At 39.9% G+C, this 16,302-nt stretch overlaps 1 protein-coding gene across 4 annotated transcripts in view; it reads left to right on the top strand.

The window, feature by feature from the left end:
- LOC122990569 (storkhead-box protein 2-like) overlaps positions 1–3,924 on the top strand; it is a 131,256-nt gene extending 127,332 nt beyond the window's left edge. For 3 of the 4 annotated variants that reach the window (XM_044363950.1, XM_044363952.1, XM_044363953.1), the window contains exon 4: positions 1,167–3,924. In XM_044363950.1, the coding sequence (XP_044219885.1) occupies positions 1,167–1,371 (205 nt within the window). In that variant the 3' untranslated portion in view covers positions 1,372–3,924. The remainder of the gene's footprint in view (positions 1–1,166) is intronic. The other variant, XM_044363951.1, reaches the window with a different exon arrangement.
- Positions 3,925–16,302: the final 12,378 nt, after the last annotated feature.

Raw genomic sequence — 16,302 nt, forward strand, 5'->3', positions numbered from 1 at the left:
CAGCTTTTAATTGACTACCATCTTTTATTTGGGAGTTAATATAGTTAAAATGATATTTAATACATGTTTCCAGCTCATTTGGAATGGTATTAAATCGCTGTATTTAAATATGACAACCCTTTGTGCCTCTGATTTTCTCTGTTATCATTCATTTTCATAACAAACATGTATGTTTGAGATAAAGTCAGTAACAAATGATATGAATAATTAAAACATAATTTTAAGTCAACTGTCAATGAGTACAGGCATTTATACACATGAAGTTAATTTCACACTTCAGTCTGGCAAAAATAGACCCAGCACATAAAGATAAAGGAGCAGGGGCAGATACATGGCTCACAGACCCGGTTAGAATGGCAGTATATTGTCTCCAGCAGCCGCAACAGAATGGGACACAGCCGCTTGCTTTGGATAAATAAGATAAAAAATATATTTTTTAAGTCAGGGAATATCAGGTCAAAGAATAGGTAAATGAAACTAGAGAACAAACAAATGACTAAAAATATGGACCTCAAGGTTACTGATGCTTACTTAATTACAAACTTGTCAGAGAATATGCACCATTGAAGTACAATTTAAAACAAGGAGAGACCTGCATGTTGAGCTACTGTAACCTTGACACTGTTGTGTACATCGGTCCTCTGACAAAATCTAGTCTTAAGAGCTTTATTATTTTTACTTAATTGAAAAGTTGTGTTTAGAGAGAAAGTCCAAGACCAAATGCAACAACAAGGCCAAAGAATGTTCCTGATCCATGGATATTCTTGAGGACCACCCTTAAAAACATGGGTGATAAAGTCCCTTCTCCTGGACAGTTAGACAGTGTCAGAGGCCAGTAGGACTTACTGATGTAAGCACTCACTGGCTCACTTAGGCAAGACATAAAATACAAAAAAGAAACACATTTGAAGCAAAATTATAATTTGAATCTGAAAAAAAATCTGATCAAAGAATAAATAAACAATAGTTAAAATCTAAGAAAGCAGTCACTGCCAAACAATTCTATTAATAGTGTTGAGGCTCTGCAAGAGTGTATTCCAATCCAGCTGGTTATCAAATGAACAAAGTTTTATTGTTTGACCCTAGAAGAAGTGGAAGCTTCAAGCACTTTCTTTGGTGTCATGTCCATGGTTGTATACTTTCTCAGTGTGTGTCTCTCTCTGCAGAACGAGGGAGAGCCTAGCATCTAACACCTCTTCCATAGTAGAGAGTAACCGTCGGCAGAACCTGGCACTGAGCCCTGGCCATCTCGGCATCACTACTGGCAACGGCCCCCCTTTCTCCTTCCGTACCATCCCTGAGCCTGCCGGCACCCAACCAGAGAAGCTCCAGAAGCCCAACGCCTGCCTTGCGTCAATCACCAGCGTCTAGAGGCGGAACTAATGGCTGGGTGTAGCTCCGAGAGCCAATGGAAAGGGGTCAGAAAATAAAAGTCCCACCCAAGGACTGTTACACCTTTAGAATGACAGACTGTCTGAATCAGTGGAGTTGCCACAGGCCCATTGTGGAACTATAGCTGTAAACACACACACACACACACACACTCACACACACACACACACACACACACACACACACACACACACACACACACAGACACATACGAAAAGGAATTTAGACCACCAGGAAACTGCTTCTTCTCTCTCACATACAAACACACACACATACACACCAGGCCACTGGGCAGATTGACCATGTCATTTTGCAGCCTGTAGTTTACACACTGCTGTTGTGTTGTTTCACTAACATGGATTCTATTTGTGTGTGTGTGTGTGTGTGTGTGTGTGTGTGTGTGTGTGTGTGTGTGTGTGTGTGTGTGTGTGTGCGCGCATGTGGGATATGTTTGTGTATCAGTAATCTGTAATCTCAGGTCATGTTATTTCCTCTCTCATTCCAGCTGCTTCAGATCAGTGCATCTCCCTCTAGTGGTGTCTTCTACTACTACACACTGGAGAGATGCAGCTCTGCTGACTACTGTTATTGATGGTGTATACACTCTCACTGATCCAGCTTTTATTCACTACGTCTCTGTTATCTATAATCTATTCACCACTGTAAGGTGCATGGCCACAGATAATTGACAGTTAACGCCCTTGAACATTGCCCCAAAATCCAACAACAATGTCAGGTGGTTAGACAGTCAAATGTTTTACCTGTACCCAGGACTGTTTTTACCATAACACGCTTTGAAGAATTAATTGGCCAGTTCTTGCATCTGTTGGAAGCCATGATGCCCATCTGAACTGCCTAAACAGTGTTTCCAGTTTTTAGCTAGTTTTTAGCTATCTCCCCCAACTGTTAGTAGATATATTGACAACCTGAGGTGCAGCTCCACGTATGAGATTCTTGATTGCAGTACTTAGAGCTTGTGTTTCTCTCTTCATGTTACCCCTCATGTCCACTAGATGTGGCTGCATCATGTCCGGAGCCAGTGTGTACTGGACACGAGTGGAGCATCTTACTTGCAACTTGTTTCTCTGCTCCACCATCTTTATAGGCCAGGTGTATTTTTGCCAGAGTAACTCACGTCAGAGTCTGAAATTCTCTTGTCAATATACATAAATGCTTATATTTATTGATAGTTGACATGAAATTAGTATTTAGAGACACATTGCATTTTGTTACTGACATTTCATTAAGGACATATGGACAAACATTTTTTCTTGTTTGTGTATAAAATCACCTGTCACTGGTATAGGCCATTGAGGTCTGCAGGTGTTGTCATAGCTTGCAACAGCTGCCATATTGGCAGGCAGAAGACGTACATCTCTCCGTCCTGTTAGTATATAAATTCATAAATAATAACTTAATTTCACGTTAGATAACATTTCCACAATGCCAGACACAGTAGCTAAACCCAGTGTTAAATTTCATCCAAAAATCTCAGTGAAGTGATCAGAGGGGTGGAAATGAATTCATAAAAATATGAATTAGTCATTGTTGTTTAAGGACCTGGTGTTTTTGCCCTTCAATATGGCGTTGGATGCTAGATGGTGACATCACAGCAGGACTACAATAAACCGACATTTCACAAAAAAACATTTCTGCTTAAATCGTTTTCTATCAAAAACAATCAGTGGGGTTAAAGCAGGGTGCTCTTACAAGTTTTTCAAGGGGGGTGAGAGACAGATAAAAACGCAAAAATGTTGGTAAAAAAACAACATAATATTTTAGTTTGAATACACTCCACCTCTGAAATGCTTTTAGTGGACATTTGAACTGCAACAACTGTGATGTGATGCATATGGAATGTGATTCAGCCAAATTCAGTGGACATGAGGGATTCTGATTGCATCCCTGTTGAGTTTCATGTGCATTTTTTCAACCAGCAAAAACTGTTTTCAGTACATGAACTGTGGATTTCAATTAAAGGTGTGAGTCTTTGCATTAGACAACGTACATTCAAGAGAAAGTGCAGAAATTTGATTCATTTTTTTCTAGATTACGTTATCTAAAAAAAAAACCTAATTCAGACCAATTTATACACAACAAGCAGGGATGTGATTTTATTTTTTAATTTCCATATTTATACACAACTTTCCCATTCATTTACATTTTAATCAAGTTCATGACTATTTGAGTTTAATTACTGTTTGAATCAAATCCCTGAGCCATTCTGTCTCTCCTGGTGCTAAGATGTATTATGGTTAGTGATGGCCATGATAATAATTATAATAAAAATAATGATGGTATAATTGGAATATAGTATTAAATGGATACTTACACTTGTATAATAGGTTTCACCTGCATAATTTTGGCATTGGCAAACCCTTCTATGAAGCATTTGGGTGAACTGGATTACACAGCGACTAAACAGACAGACAGACAGATGTGGTGACTACTGACTATGGCACAGAGATGTGAAATAAGACTTACATTTCACATGTGTTGGTCTCATTCTGAAACCAGACCTGTACTGCAAAGTGGGGTTGGGGTTAGTGAGGTAACTTCAGGTTTAACTGTGGGTTTTCAGGGTTATGACGGTGGTTTAATTCTTAACAGGGTACATTGCCATGATAACTTCCGCTGAACAGCTAACCTGCTCCAGAGCAGGTTAACTTAAGAGGATCGGATCACAACCTGTGAACACCACTGACCAATCAGATCACTGGAAAAAAAGAGTCATCATTGCCATAGGCTCCAAACCTGTGTTTAGAATAAAGTGACAAGTAACAAAAGAGCAATACATATTTTTATAAGTCAGTGGTGGAAACATTTTATTGTTCCAAGCTTTCTGTTTCCACTCTGGCTTTAAAACAGAGCTTCTAACAAAGGGAGAGATCATTTACGACACTAAACACAAAATGATGATTTTAACTACATTTTAATGGTGCAAAGTTTATTTTATCCTCGGAGTGATAGCTGACAGTATGGATGATCTCACACTCTGATTCCATCACTGCAACTCAGAATAACATGAGGCAACTGTGTGATGATAATTGGAAATAAAAACAAAAGATTGTCTTTTTTTTGAAAAATAATCCACATACAGTTAATTGGCTCCCATGATTATAAATGCAGCTCTTCGGTCAGATAGACTTCATAAGTCATTAACTACTTTTCCACTCTTTTCACAGTAGCAGAAACAGTCTGACATTACTTTCAGGTTTTTATGTGACATATTCAGAATGGTTTCTTCACCGTTTCATCTCATATCCCCTTAAGTACTTCATTCATAGTTCTGATGATGTTGATCGTAATTAACAACGCTCCTTTCACCCCTTTCACACAAATGCACTTGTAGCTGGATAGGAAAACTCTGAGTTGACTACGCTGGTTGATAGCCAGCTTCGTATTACTGGTTATCTGGACAGTTAATGTTAGGCTCAGTGAAACCAGCTAAAGAAAAGATATCCTGGGTATGTTGAACTTGCTTCGTAGTACAGGCCCCTAAACTGAGCTGGATTTACCTATTTTGAAAATTCCTGCAGTCCTACAGTGATATGTCAGTCATTTGAGTCTGATCCTCCTATTGGCTGAGGGAGTTGTCAAATCCTCCCAATGTTGTTGTCCTACAGGCTCCTCTACAACTACCTCCACAGCAGCAAACACACAGCCCGCCCTTTCTACTATCACACTGTCGTCAGCCTCTAGCCTGTGAATGTCTACATACACACTCACACACACACATACACTTACACATCAAAGTGCTGGACTCCCCTGTTGTTTCCCCTTGTTCGCTATCAAGGTCTCTTCTAATGGTACATGATAGCATTGTGGTTTAGCTGCCAACCAACCCCCACTCCCTCTACAACTCTTCCTCATTATTACACCCTCTGGTAGTACACGATTTCCTCTGTAGGGTGAACCTCTGTCCATATCACAGAAGGGACTTCAGCCCAAATAATATTGGCCTTCCCATCATAATGTGTGACACAAAATCCTGACATAGGGCAATGTGAGCTAGCCAACTGTTGCAAAGCCTGACAAAATAAATATTAGATTCAGTGAGGATATGCACACTGTAAGATCCCAGATATACTCCAACACCAATTCTGTTCTCTTTTTAGTGTATGTGCATTTGATGAGAGGCTATTATTTGAGAATATTACACAGAATATAATTGGACACAATACAAAACACCATGGGAACTCATGAATCAGGAGTCACTAAAACACAAACTGGATTAGATAATGTCACTGACATTTTAGTTATGGTGATATATTACACTTGTCAACCGCAACATGGAATGGTGTACATCAGGACACTTGTCACTCTCACACTGACTTAATTTACTTGCTGTATGTTCAGAGCTGATGGTTTTATAAAAGTTTGATTTAATTTCATAGATTTCCCCATTTTCTCCCTCTGAACTGCAGTCCTTGTCATTACTAACTGTACAGTTGGCCTGGGAAACTGTACAGACACCACAACCAACCAGCAGGAGTCACAAGTGTAGTGACAAGGATGAGAACCCTCACCAGCTTCCCACCTGCAAACACATTGGGTTTGTGGGAATGCACAAAAAGCCAGAGGTACTGCTACTGGGAATTGAACTGCAATGGTAGACTGAAACTGTACCTCTTCACCACCATACACGCAGAACAAAATTAACTAGGGAACAAACTTTCTCAATCCCCTTAAATAACTAGTCAAATGAATCTGGGTACGATGTATGAGGGTATCAGTCTAATACCACTGGAGTAGGATTGTACACTCTGACTTAATGCTTTACTGCTGAGTTTTAGTTCTCATTCTACCACTGCATCTGGTTCTACTATCTATCTTGTCAAAACCTCATGTATTGCTACTACAATAAAGATGTCAGTATGCTTCAAACAAAATAGTTCATACAAGTTGTCCGATCATGTCTAAAGGCATACATGCTCGGACCTTTTCCAAATGGCCACTGTAGAAGGTAGGGTGAAAAGCCTTATGTCTTTGCAAGGGATGAGACCCAGTAAACTATACAAATGGAGATAACATAGAGTACTTTCAGACAGTCTCCGCTCAAGCCATTCATGTTGTGGCCCATGACTGTGTAAAATGGATGTGATTGTTAGATTGTGTGTTTTGGAAATTTACAAAAAACTGCATGCATCCCCTACTAATTCCAATATTGGAAATGTGTGGGGATAGAGGTTTCAGAGGCTATCAGACAATCCAATAAATACTTTGTTCGAAGCATACTGAAGCCTTATGTGTCTATGACCTGCCATACCTCTGTGCTAGGTTTTCAGTCCCTAATCTACCATTGTAATACCACTACAAGTACAATTCTCTACCACAACAGTTTTCACACTTGTATTTCAAGGATTGTGCCATTACAATACAATTAATGTCTTAAATTTTTCTAGGGTGTTCTAGGGCTTTACCATCTGTACCAGGGTACTGGTTTATATTTACCAGTGTAAAGATGTTTCTGTTCTACTAATATGCTTGGGTTGTTGTCAAAATTTCATCAATATTTTCAGAATTTAATCTCTGTTAAAATAGAGATTTATAGTCTGTTCTGCTGCTGGTCTTGGGTTTTAGTCTTCAGGTTTTTTAGGGACTAAAACCCACCGGGGACTAAAACCCTTTGGCTCTCCAACAATAATTTAGATTCTAGTCTGTTATCTGAGTATTCTAAGCTTATAGCTGGTAGTCTACAATGCCAATAGGGTTCTAAACCTACTTTAGGGTTTTAGTCCCTCCTCCACCAGTATTCCGGGGGTATACTGTAGATCCTTTTTTAAATCTGTAATAGGGTTCTCATCTCCTGTCACCCAACAGTAGGGTTCCAGTTCATTACAAAGATCACAACAGTAAGGCTTTAGTTATCATATCATTGTAGTAGGGTTCTAGTCCCAATTCTACCTCTCCAGAAGAGTTGTAGTCCCAGTTGTACCTACGTAGCTGAGACACAGACAAGGATAAATCTCTTACTGTAAGTCAAGTTCTAGTTTCTGTTCTACCATTACCATTTAGAGGGTGCTAATCACTGTCCCTAGATATACAGTAGTTTCAGTCGCTATTGTACCACTAATCTTGGGTTTTTTACCACAGAGTTTTTGTGGAGAGTTGAGTTCTAGTCCCTACAGACGAATTTAATCTCTACCACCGTTCAGGAGTTTTAGTTTCTGTTCTACAGTTGGGTTCTTGTCCCTTTTCCACCAGTAAAATAGGGCTATAGTCTCCTGCCTGGTGGAGGTCATGGGGTTCCATCCCTCATGTCAGATGTTTGCACTGCCCCATACCCCAATCCTCCCTGCTACTGTCTGGCCCAGTGGCCCTCACTCTACTCCTTCGCCCCTCCAACCACACTCCTGTAACCTTCCTGTCCCTTTTCTACACTGACAGTCCATGAAATGTCTTCCCTTAACATCGGTGGTGGTTTATAACATGGAGGTTCAATAATAACATTGTTTCTAATGGTGACAGTATGTCATACCTGTAAATGATGTTTATCTGTCATGCCTAGTCAAATAATTTAAACAATAAAAAGAGGGATTTTTTAAATGTCTATAATATCTGAAAGTCCCTTTGATGTGTAGTACTGGTGTTACCGTCGTTGTAGTGTATGTGATACCCTATGGGGACTGTGTTGCTTTTTAAGATAATAAAATAATCTTTGGTTACACCACTGTTGTGTGTTTTTGATGTTATTAACGTTAATGCTTCATTAGAAAGCAACACTGCAGTATGCATAGTGCAGTATGCAGGAGCATGCCCATTTAGGATTTTATAGGTCATCAGAAGCATCTTAAAATCTGATCTAACATGGATGGGGAGCTAATGAAGAGAGGTTAGAATAGGTGTAATATGGTCACATTTTCTTGTTTCATGTGTCATGCTCACTTTGCTCTCTCCAGCTCTGAGATTCAGCACTGAGATTCATCGGGTTCACAAAAAAGCTCTTTTCCAACCAAAATTTCCAGGGACTTTGGGACCAGAGGTACTAATCTCAGGGACTAAACTTGGAACAAAAATTCCCTGTAGTGCAGTCCTTTTTGTGTTTCCGCCACATCTAAAGGACTAGGTAGATCCTGCAAATTAGACCCAGGATGAATTAAAAGATCACAGCAACGCTTGAAACATAGCATTCACAGATGAGGAAAAAACAACAGATTTTTCCTTTTCTTTGTATTTTCTGTTGCATGAATTGGATGTATGAAAAGGAGAAATGTAGAGGGGGAAACTGAAACTAAAACATCTGTTTTTGAGTGTTTGATAGTTATTTCTGCTTTAGAACATTACACAATCAGAAAATAATATTTTATTTCTGTTATTTTCCTGTCTTTATTCACTCTCTAGCTCACTTGACCACCGCCGCTGTCTCTCTCTCTCTGTCACTTGCAATTCAATTCAAGTGGCTTTATTGGCATGACTGCATACAATACATGTATGATTCAAAGCATATTAACACAATTAGATAGAGGAACTCTGGGAATATTTTATTATTTTTGCAAAATAATGGGCTCTGAGACTTAGATATTAGTTGCAGTGAGTTAAGAAGTGCAGCTCTGTCTCTACTGTTCCCTGGTCAGAGTAAGAACACAACCTCTCCTCTCTGGGCAGCCAGGTCTGTCTGTGCTGGCCTACTTCCTCTGCCAGGTTCAAGGATGCTGGAAGTCAGAGTTGGGGGTGCTGAGAGAATCGCCAACAACATTTTACACCAGTTTTCGAACATTTTACACTAAAACAGACAGCAAGCTTGAGCACCAACATGCTGTATGTCAAATCAGTGTAGTACCATATTCAGCTATGGGCAGTTCACAGATGGAATGCAGGTTTATTCCTGATCAGAAGACGACTTATTGTTGACTGACCGCTAAGCTATACGGGTAGCAACAGAACAAGGCTCTTGAACTTTATAAAACATACACACACAGCAACCGAAAACATTAAAGCGTAACTCTGAACAGCCCATAGGCAGGGCTTTCTAAACAGGCTTTCATTAAAGACCGCACTCCAAAATGTCTTGCTCTCTCTCTCTCCCTTTCTTTTCACACACACACACACACACACACATCCACACACAAAGAGAGAGAGCAACAGAAACCATTAAACCATTAACAATAACTCTGAATTCATTGAAAACTGCATTCCAAAACACAACTCCACACTACAAAGACATCCTCTTGCTCTCATTTGAAGCATGTCGCACCACCAGATCTGTGACAAAAACATGAAATAACTAAACTTACTAAATTATATAATCAATTCATACGTCCTCCAACTGGTGAGACAGGAAATTGAGAGATGGGGAGTGAGCTACATAACTTACATAATCGTCATCCAGCAGCACCACCACACCAAGTTAAAATAATGCATACACAAAGCATCTGAAATTTACAGCTAACCTGTACGTGGTATAAATATTGTAACAGAGACCAAAATGAGCCTGCATGGCGGCAGGACATAACAAAAACACATTTCTTCACCAACAGAGTAACTAGCTGGGACTTGCCCATTAGCCACCATAGGACCATCTGGAGGGGGGTCAGGGTGTAGCATTGGCGTTAACACTGATGTTAGCTAGCTGCTGCTGCTCTGATCTCTCCTCCTCAGGGCTGCTGGAGTGACAAGGGTCCTGCCGTGTTCTGGCAGGGTAAGGGTCTTGGTTGATTTGGCTGATTGGCTTTGGGGCCATTATTAAAGAAATCAGAGACTCTTTTTTTGAGTCATGGTGAAGTGCGGTTGTGATACCTAACCCATCATTACTGGTCACTGCTCAGCTTTGTGCTCGGCATTTGTGCCTCAGATACGCAGAAAATACATTGGATATTCTAAAATGAAATCAGACATCATAAAAAAATAACAAAGGGTGAATTTCAACCATTTAATGAACAACCATGTTCTATAGACTTCTTACGCTAAAATGCTACTCTCAGAAATAAAAGTTTTTTGTTGATTTTTTTAGTAAACTTTTTTGCCTTGCAGTTATGGCCCCCACCAGTAGAGGGTACTGCAGTCACCTTAGCACCCCTACTTTCAGCGTCCAGGCCAGGTTGTGTTCACTCAGGGCCTTTCTCAAACTCAGGAACGTAAAGAATGGACTTGTGTCCTTGGGGAAAATGTTCTTGCTAGTCGTTCTTGGAAGAATGAATTCGCAAGGTCACGAGAAAGCTCTGTTGACAGTTTGAGACAATGCATTCTTCCTGGTATTGTGCAATACCCAGCACAAAGGCTGCCTGCGGTCTTCCAGAATAACAGCTTGGCTTTATGGCCCAAAACAATGGATGTTGTACAATTTGCTAAGCTCAGCTGATTACTCCACAACTGTACACTAACAATGTAATGTCTATTTATAATAATAAAGCAATGACAATCCCCTTGCATACCACTTCTTTTGTTTGTTTTTTTTTCCTAAAGTGCTTCTAAGTTTCACAAGCCCCAAATTTTCTGTACATCATGAGCCAATGGCGGGAAAAAACCCCAGTAAAGCCTATTGTGTGTGATTCATGTTTGATTTAACAAAGAATAAAGGAAGGTAAAACAACTATAGATAAAAGATGAACTGGACAATGTTAGCAGCTACCATGGGTATACTTTACAGGGAAGCAGAAGAGGAGGCTGCTGAGCTGAGGAGGCGACTTCAAGTGAGAAGAGCCAGGATGAGGAGGAGGATGGAAAGGCGTTTTGCTATCTTAATGTTTCTCTCAGGCCATGTAAGTTATCTTATAAAGTTTATACAAAGCAGCACTTAATTTTAATAATGATGGAACATAAACACAATAAATACGATACAATAGATAGAAATGTTTAGGTATAAAACATGAATAACAGGATTCCCCCCAGTGTAACAATGACGCTGTTGGCTCACCCCCTTCATCCAGGAAATTTCCAACCATTTGGTTTTACAATTGGTTCCCCAGCACCACCTTGTGGTGAAATCCTGGAAGAGAGAACCTGAATGAATAGGATAAATTATTATCTTTGTGCATTCAATGGGGAGTAGGTAAATGGAGTAGCATAGAACTAATAACATAGGTATTTTGATGAATTATTTGCGTACATTACATTACTATACACTCCACACACTTACCTTATATCAAATGAGGTTCACACTCACATTTGCAGACAAAACAAGTCTGATAAGCCTTGTACAATGAATCAAGTAAAGTTAATTTGTTTAGCCCATTACATGTCTCAATGGGCTTTACAGGCCCTCATTACAACACCTCCTGACCTTAACCATCATGGAGATAAGGAAAAACATTGGCAGGAAAAAAATGGAAGAAATCTCAGAAGGGCAATTCAAAAGGATCCCCAAACCAGGACGGCCAGGAGTGCAGTAGGTGCTGAGAGGGGCAGCTGATGATTAGCATAATACATGGAGAAGTATAAACAAGTAGAATGAGTAAGCAGCATAATACATGGAGCTAACAGGGCATTAGTAATATCTATTAAAGATGCCAGGAGAGTCATAGGCACAGCTACAGAATCAGATTTGTTTTATCTGCAAACGTCTGGACTAAATAAATATTTGTCTTTACACATATTTTTAATGAAATATAAATAACCAGAATAGAATTAATTAAGGAATCAATAAAGTTTCTATCCACCTATTTGAAAGACTACATAAATTTTAAGTTACCTGTATTTTAATCATCAAGCACGCTTCAACAAGCACTATGCCAAGGCCAGGAACATCATTGAGCATACCTTCAGCTTGCTAAAAACCCGCTGGCCAGCCATTTTCTTGAGGGCTTTGGAGATTCGGCCTCTATTTGCCCCCAAAGTCATAGCAGCATGCTGCATTCTTCACAACCTTTGTCTGTCGATGGGTGATATCTTGGAGGAGGAGGAGGAGGAGGAGGAACGTCACAAGGAGGATGAAGAAGATCAAGGGAATGTTTCTGATGATGATCAGGAGCTCTCAGGAAATATCTCCATGCCAGACTTACCGCACAAGGGTCTGTCCCTGGAGAGCTGCCTGCATGTCTGAGGGAGCATGATTACAACTAAGGGTAAACCCCAAGGTCAAATGTCCAGTGAACGCTGCGAAATGAAAATGTTATTGTTACAGTCATTATTATAATCATTATATTTAGGGCCTGAGCACTGAATGGCATTGTAATGATTCTTATTCTCTATTTTTAGGGCCCGAGCACCAAGTGGTGTGAAGGCCCTATTGGATCTGAAAGAATTATTAGGGGCCGAGCGCTGACCAGTGCAAAGCCCTTTTGTATCCATAGGAATTATTATTATTAGGGCCCAAGCACCTAGTGGTGCAAAGCCCTCTTATATCCAAAGGAATTATTATTAGAGCCCGAGCATCAAGTGGTGCAAAGGCCCTATTGGATCTGAAGGAATTATTAGGGGCCGAGCGACCCAGCACGAAGCCCTCTTGTATCCAAAGGAATTATTATTAGGGCCTGAGCGCTGACCAGCAAAGCCCTCTTGGAACCAAAGGAATTATCATTATTATTATTATTGTTATTGTTATTGTTGTTATTATTATTATTATTATTATTATTTTTATTATTATTATTATTATTATTATTACAACTCGGCGAATTTCAATGTCTCACCATGAAATTTCAAAGCCTTATAACTTGACTCTACATGGTCTGATCTTTTCCAAATTTCATATGCTTGTTAAGAGTCCCAGTCTGAAGATACCTGCAGGCCCATATTTAGTGACAGTCATAGCGCCACCCACTGTCGACATGAAGTAACATGTGTCATACTTTGTCTAATTACTCCTAGTAACTTTGGCCGATGCAACTGGAATTGACTCAGCTAAGATGTAAGACCTTGGTGATGCTACATCCTGCAGCTAAGGACCCATAATCAAGCACTGTTGCCATGGCGACACATTCTTCGCCATTAAATACGATGTTGTTTTTGAGGAGCAAGGGATGGTTTGACAGTCAACTGTCAAACAAAACTTGACACACATGTATGGAGTGACACCAATTAAAATCCTGTATAGGTCATTGGCATTGGTGTGGCAAAACAGCGTCCCCTTGAAAATTTCAAACTTGAAGCCCCGCCTTCTAGATTAATGTAGAAAATCAAAACGGCATATGTATCATGTCCAGACGCACAAAAAGGCCATATGCTAAATCCAACAGGAAGTCAGCCATTTTGAATAAACTCCGCAATTTTTGCTCTGTTTTTGCCATTTGCAGGCGTTGTATTTTAACAAACTCCTCCTACATTTGAACTGACCTACTTCAAACTTAGTTGGCTTCATCTTAAGACCTTTGAAAAGTTATCAAAATCATGAGTTTTCGTTGAATGCCCTTGGCGTGGCATGCCGGTCAATTTCCATTTCTCGCTGTGGAACAGGAAATTGTTGTAACTCCACTGGACTTTGTCCATTCTGCCCCAAATTTCACAAGCTTGATTGGAGTCCAGAGCTGAACACATCTACATATCAACATTGAGTCATAGTTATAGCGCCACCTACTGGCAACAGGAAGTCAGCGCTATGTGACAAACTACATCTGATTTACATGGAATTTACAAGGTGTGGTCTATGCAAGATATATGGCAAATTGACATATAATTAGTGGGTGCTCTCTGGCACCACATAGTGGACACAGGAAGTGGTATTTAACTCCTTTGTGCAGCATCAGACATCCATCACACTGCATACGCATGTCAGGCAACCTTCACTAAATGTATTACTGAATGAATGATGCACTTGTGTAGCACTGTCTCTTGGCAACAGGAAGCAAGCCTTATGTGACAAAGTTCCTTTGATTTACATGAAATTTAAGGTGTGTGGTGTACATTTGATGTACATCAAAATATACACTTTTTCCATTGGCACTTTTGGTTACACTGACTCAAACCATGCCACATTGATTTGTGTTTCCAAAATGAAATTTGTCTATCCGTCATTTTACAGCTTAGACTTTGAACATTAGTCACAGCCATGATGTATACAACCCGCTACTATTTTACTCCAGACAAGCACCTCATCAGTTAAAAGACACTTTAAAGAGGTTAGCCACTGATATAGAAATCTCTGTTGTGCTGCACTGATGCGCCGAGTCAAACCAAGACAAGCCAAGCCAAGACATGTATGGAAAAGGTCTAAAAATGTTTATTCTTTGTTTTCTAGCACCGCATACTGGAAATAGAGAGAGGTAGTTATCTCCTACATACAATGTCCAATATTCAGGAAAATGCATATCCGTGTACAATGCCCTCTAATAAATGCTGCATTATGTTGCTTGGCAATAACAGCAATTCGACTGCAGCACACCCTGACGTGCATGAAGGTGCAAGGGCCCATTCATCGCTGCTTGGAGCTTTAGTTATTACAACTCTTTGAGTGCCTATATCTCAGACACACATACCCCAAAACTCACAAAAGTTGGTGGGCGCATCAGTTCTGGCGAAAAATTTAATATTTTATGGGTCTCGCAAAAAAGCGGGGTAAATTGGCTCGACAGTGCCCCCTAGAAAATTAAGAAAAGTGACCCCCTCGAAATGGATTGTTGTAGAAGAATGAAATTCAGTACACATATGTATGTATCATGACCAGACGCACCAAAAAGATGAGTTTTCACTAATCGCCCTTGCCGTGGCGACACGGTAAACTTTGACCTTTGCCATGAAGCAGGAAGTTGCTGTAGCTTGAATGTACATTGTCCAACCTGCACCAAATTTCTCATGCTCAATAAGAATCCTGTCCTGAACACATCTACATGTCAATATTGAGTTATAGTCATAGCGCCAACTACTGCTAAGAGGAAGTCAGCTTCATATGACAAACATCATCTGATTTACATGAAATTTTCAAGGTGTGGTCCACAGTTTATATACAGCAACTTGATGTTTGCTTAATAGGTGTTCTCTAGCACAACATAGTGGACACAGGAAATGATATTTAACTCCTTCGTGCAATGTTTGAGTCCAGTCTTGAACACATCTGCATGCCTACAAAAAAAGCCCTTCGACTGCGCTGTGCCCCAACGTGTGCAAGGGTGCGAGGGCACGATCATCGCTGCTTGCGCTTTAATTATTGTTGTTATTGTTATTATTGTTGTTAATGTGCTTCTCTGTGTCTCTCTCTCCCTTCTCCCCCTCCCTCTTTCTCTCTCAACCCAACCAGTCAAGGTAGATGGCTGCCCACCTAAAGCCCAGTTCTACTTGAGGTTTCTTACCGTTAAAGGGGAGTTTTTCCTTGCTGTTGTTGTCAAGTGCTTGCTCATGGGGGAATGTTGGGTCTCTGTAAAATAAAGAGTACAGTCTAGACCTGCTCTATGTGAAAAGTGCCCTGAGATAACTTCTGTTGTGACATGTCTGTTAGTACATGTCTGGAGTATGAGATATGAAGCCAAGCACAAATTCTTTAAGTCCAGCATAAAAAAGTCCCTTGCCAAGAAACACCAAATAGCTGTTGCCTATCATTGGGAATCACTCTCTGTTAAAGGTATTGAGTCTGTCAAAATAAAAATACTAATTGATGTTGAAAATGGTGATTTGATACACCAAAAATGAGTTCCTGAATACATCTCAAACTTGGACTTACAAAGTGGGACATTTTGCAAAATAACTTTCAAATAATTTTCGGAAAGGACTCTAAAGAAGAGGTAACACCATTAATCAGCAAGGACAGAAGAGGAAATATCATCTTTAGATATATTTTTTAAATCAAAACAACTAACTAGCTGTCAACCTCTAACTACTACCTGCCACTGTTACCAACATTCCAAAGGAGAAACTGGACTGGGGAAGCTAACAGAAGATTAATTTTGCGGAGACAAGAGGATTAGATATACATCTTATCCTTTCTATTGTTGTTGCACTGCTGTGGGCTGTGATGAGCAGCATTTCATTTTTGTGTGTGTATGCAAGTACACAAGAAAATGACAACAAACTAAACCTGAATCTTGACTTTCAAATTGATATGTC

This window comes from Thunnus albacares, chromosome 10 (genome assembly GCF_914725855.1).
Source record: "Thunnus albacares chromosome 10, fThuAlb1.1, whole genome shotgun sequence".
Taxonomy (NCBI): domain Eukaryota; kingdom Metazoa; phylum Chordata; class Actinopteri; order Scombriformes; family Scombridae; genus Thunnus; species Thunnus albacares.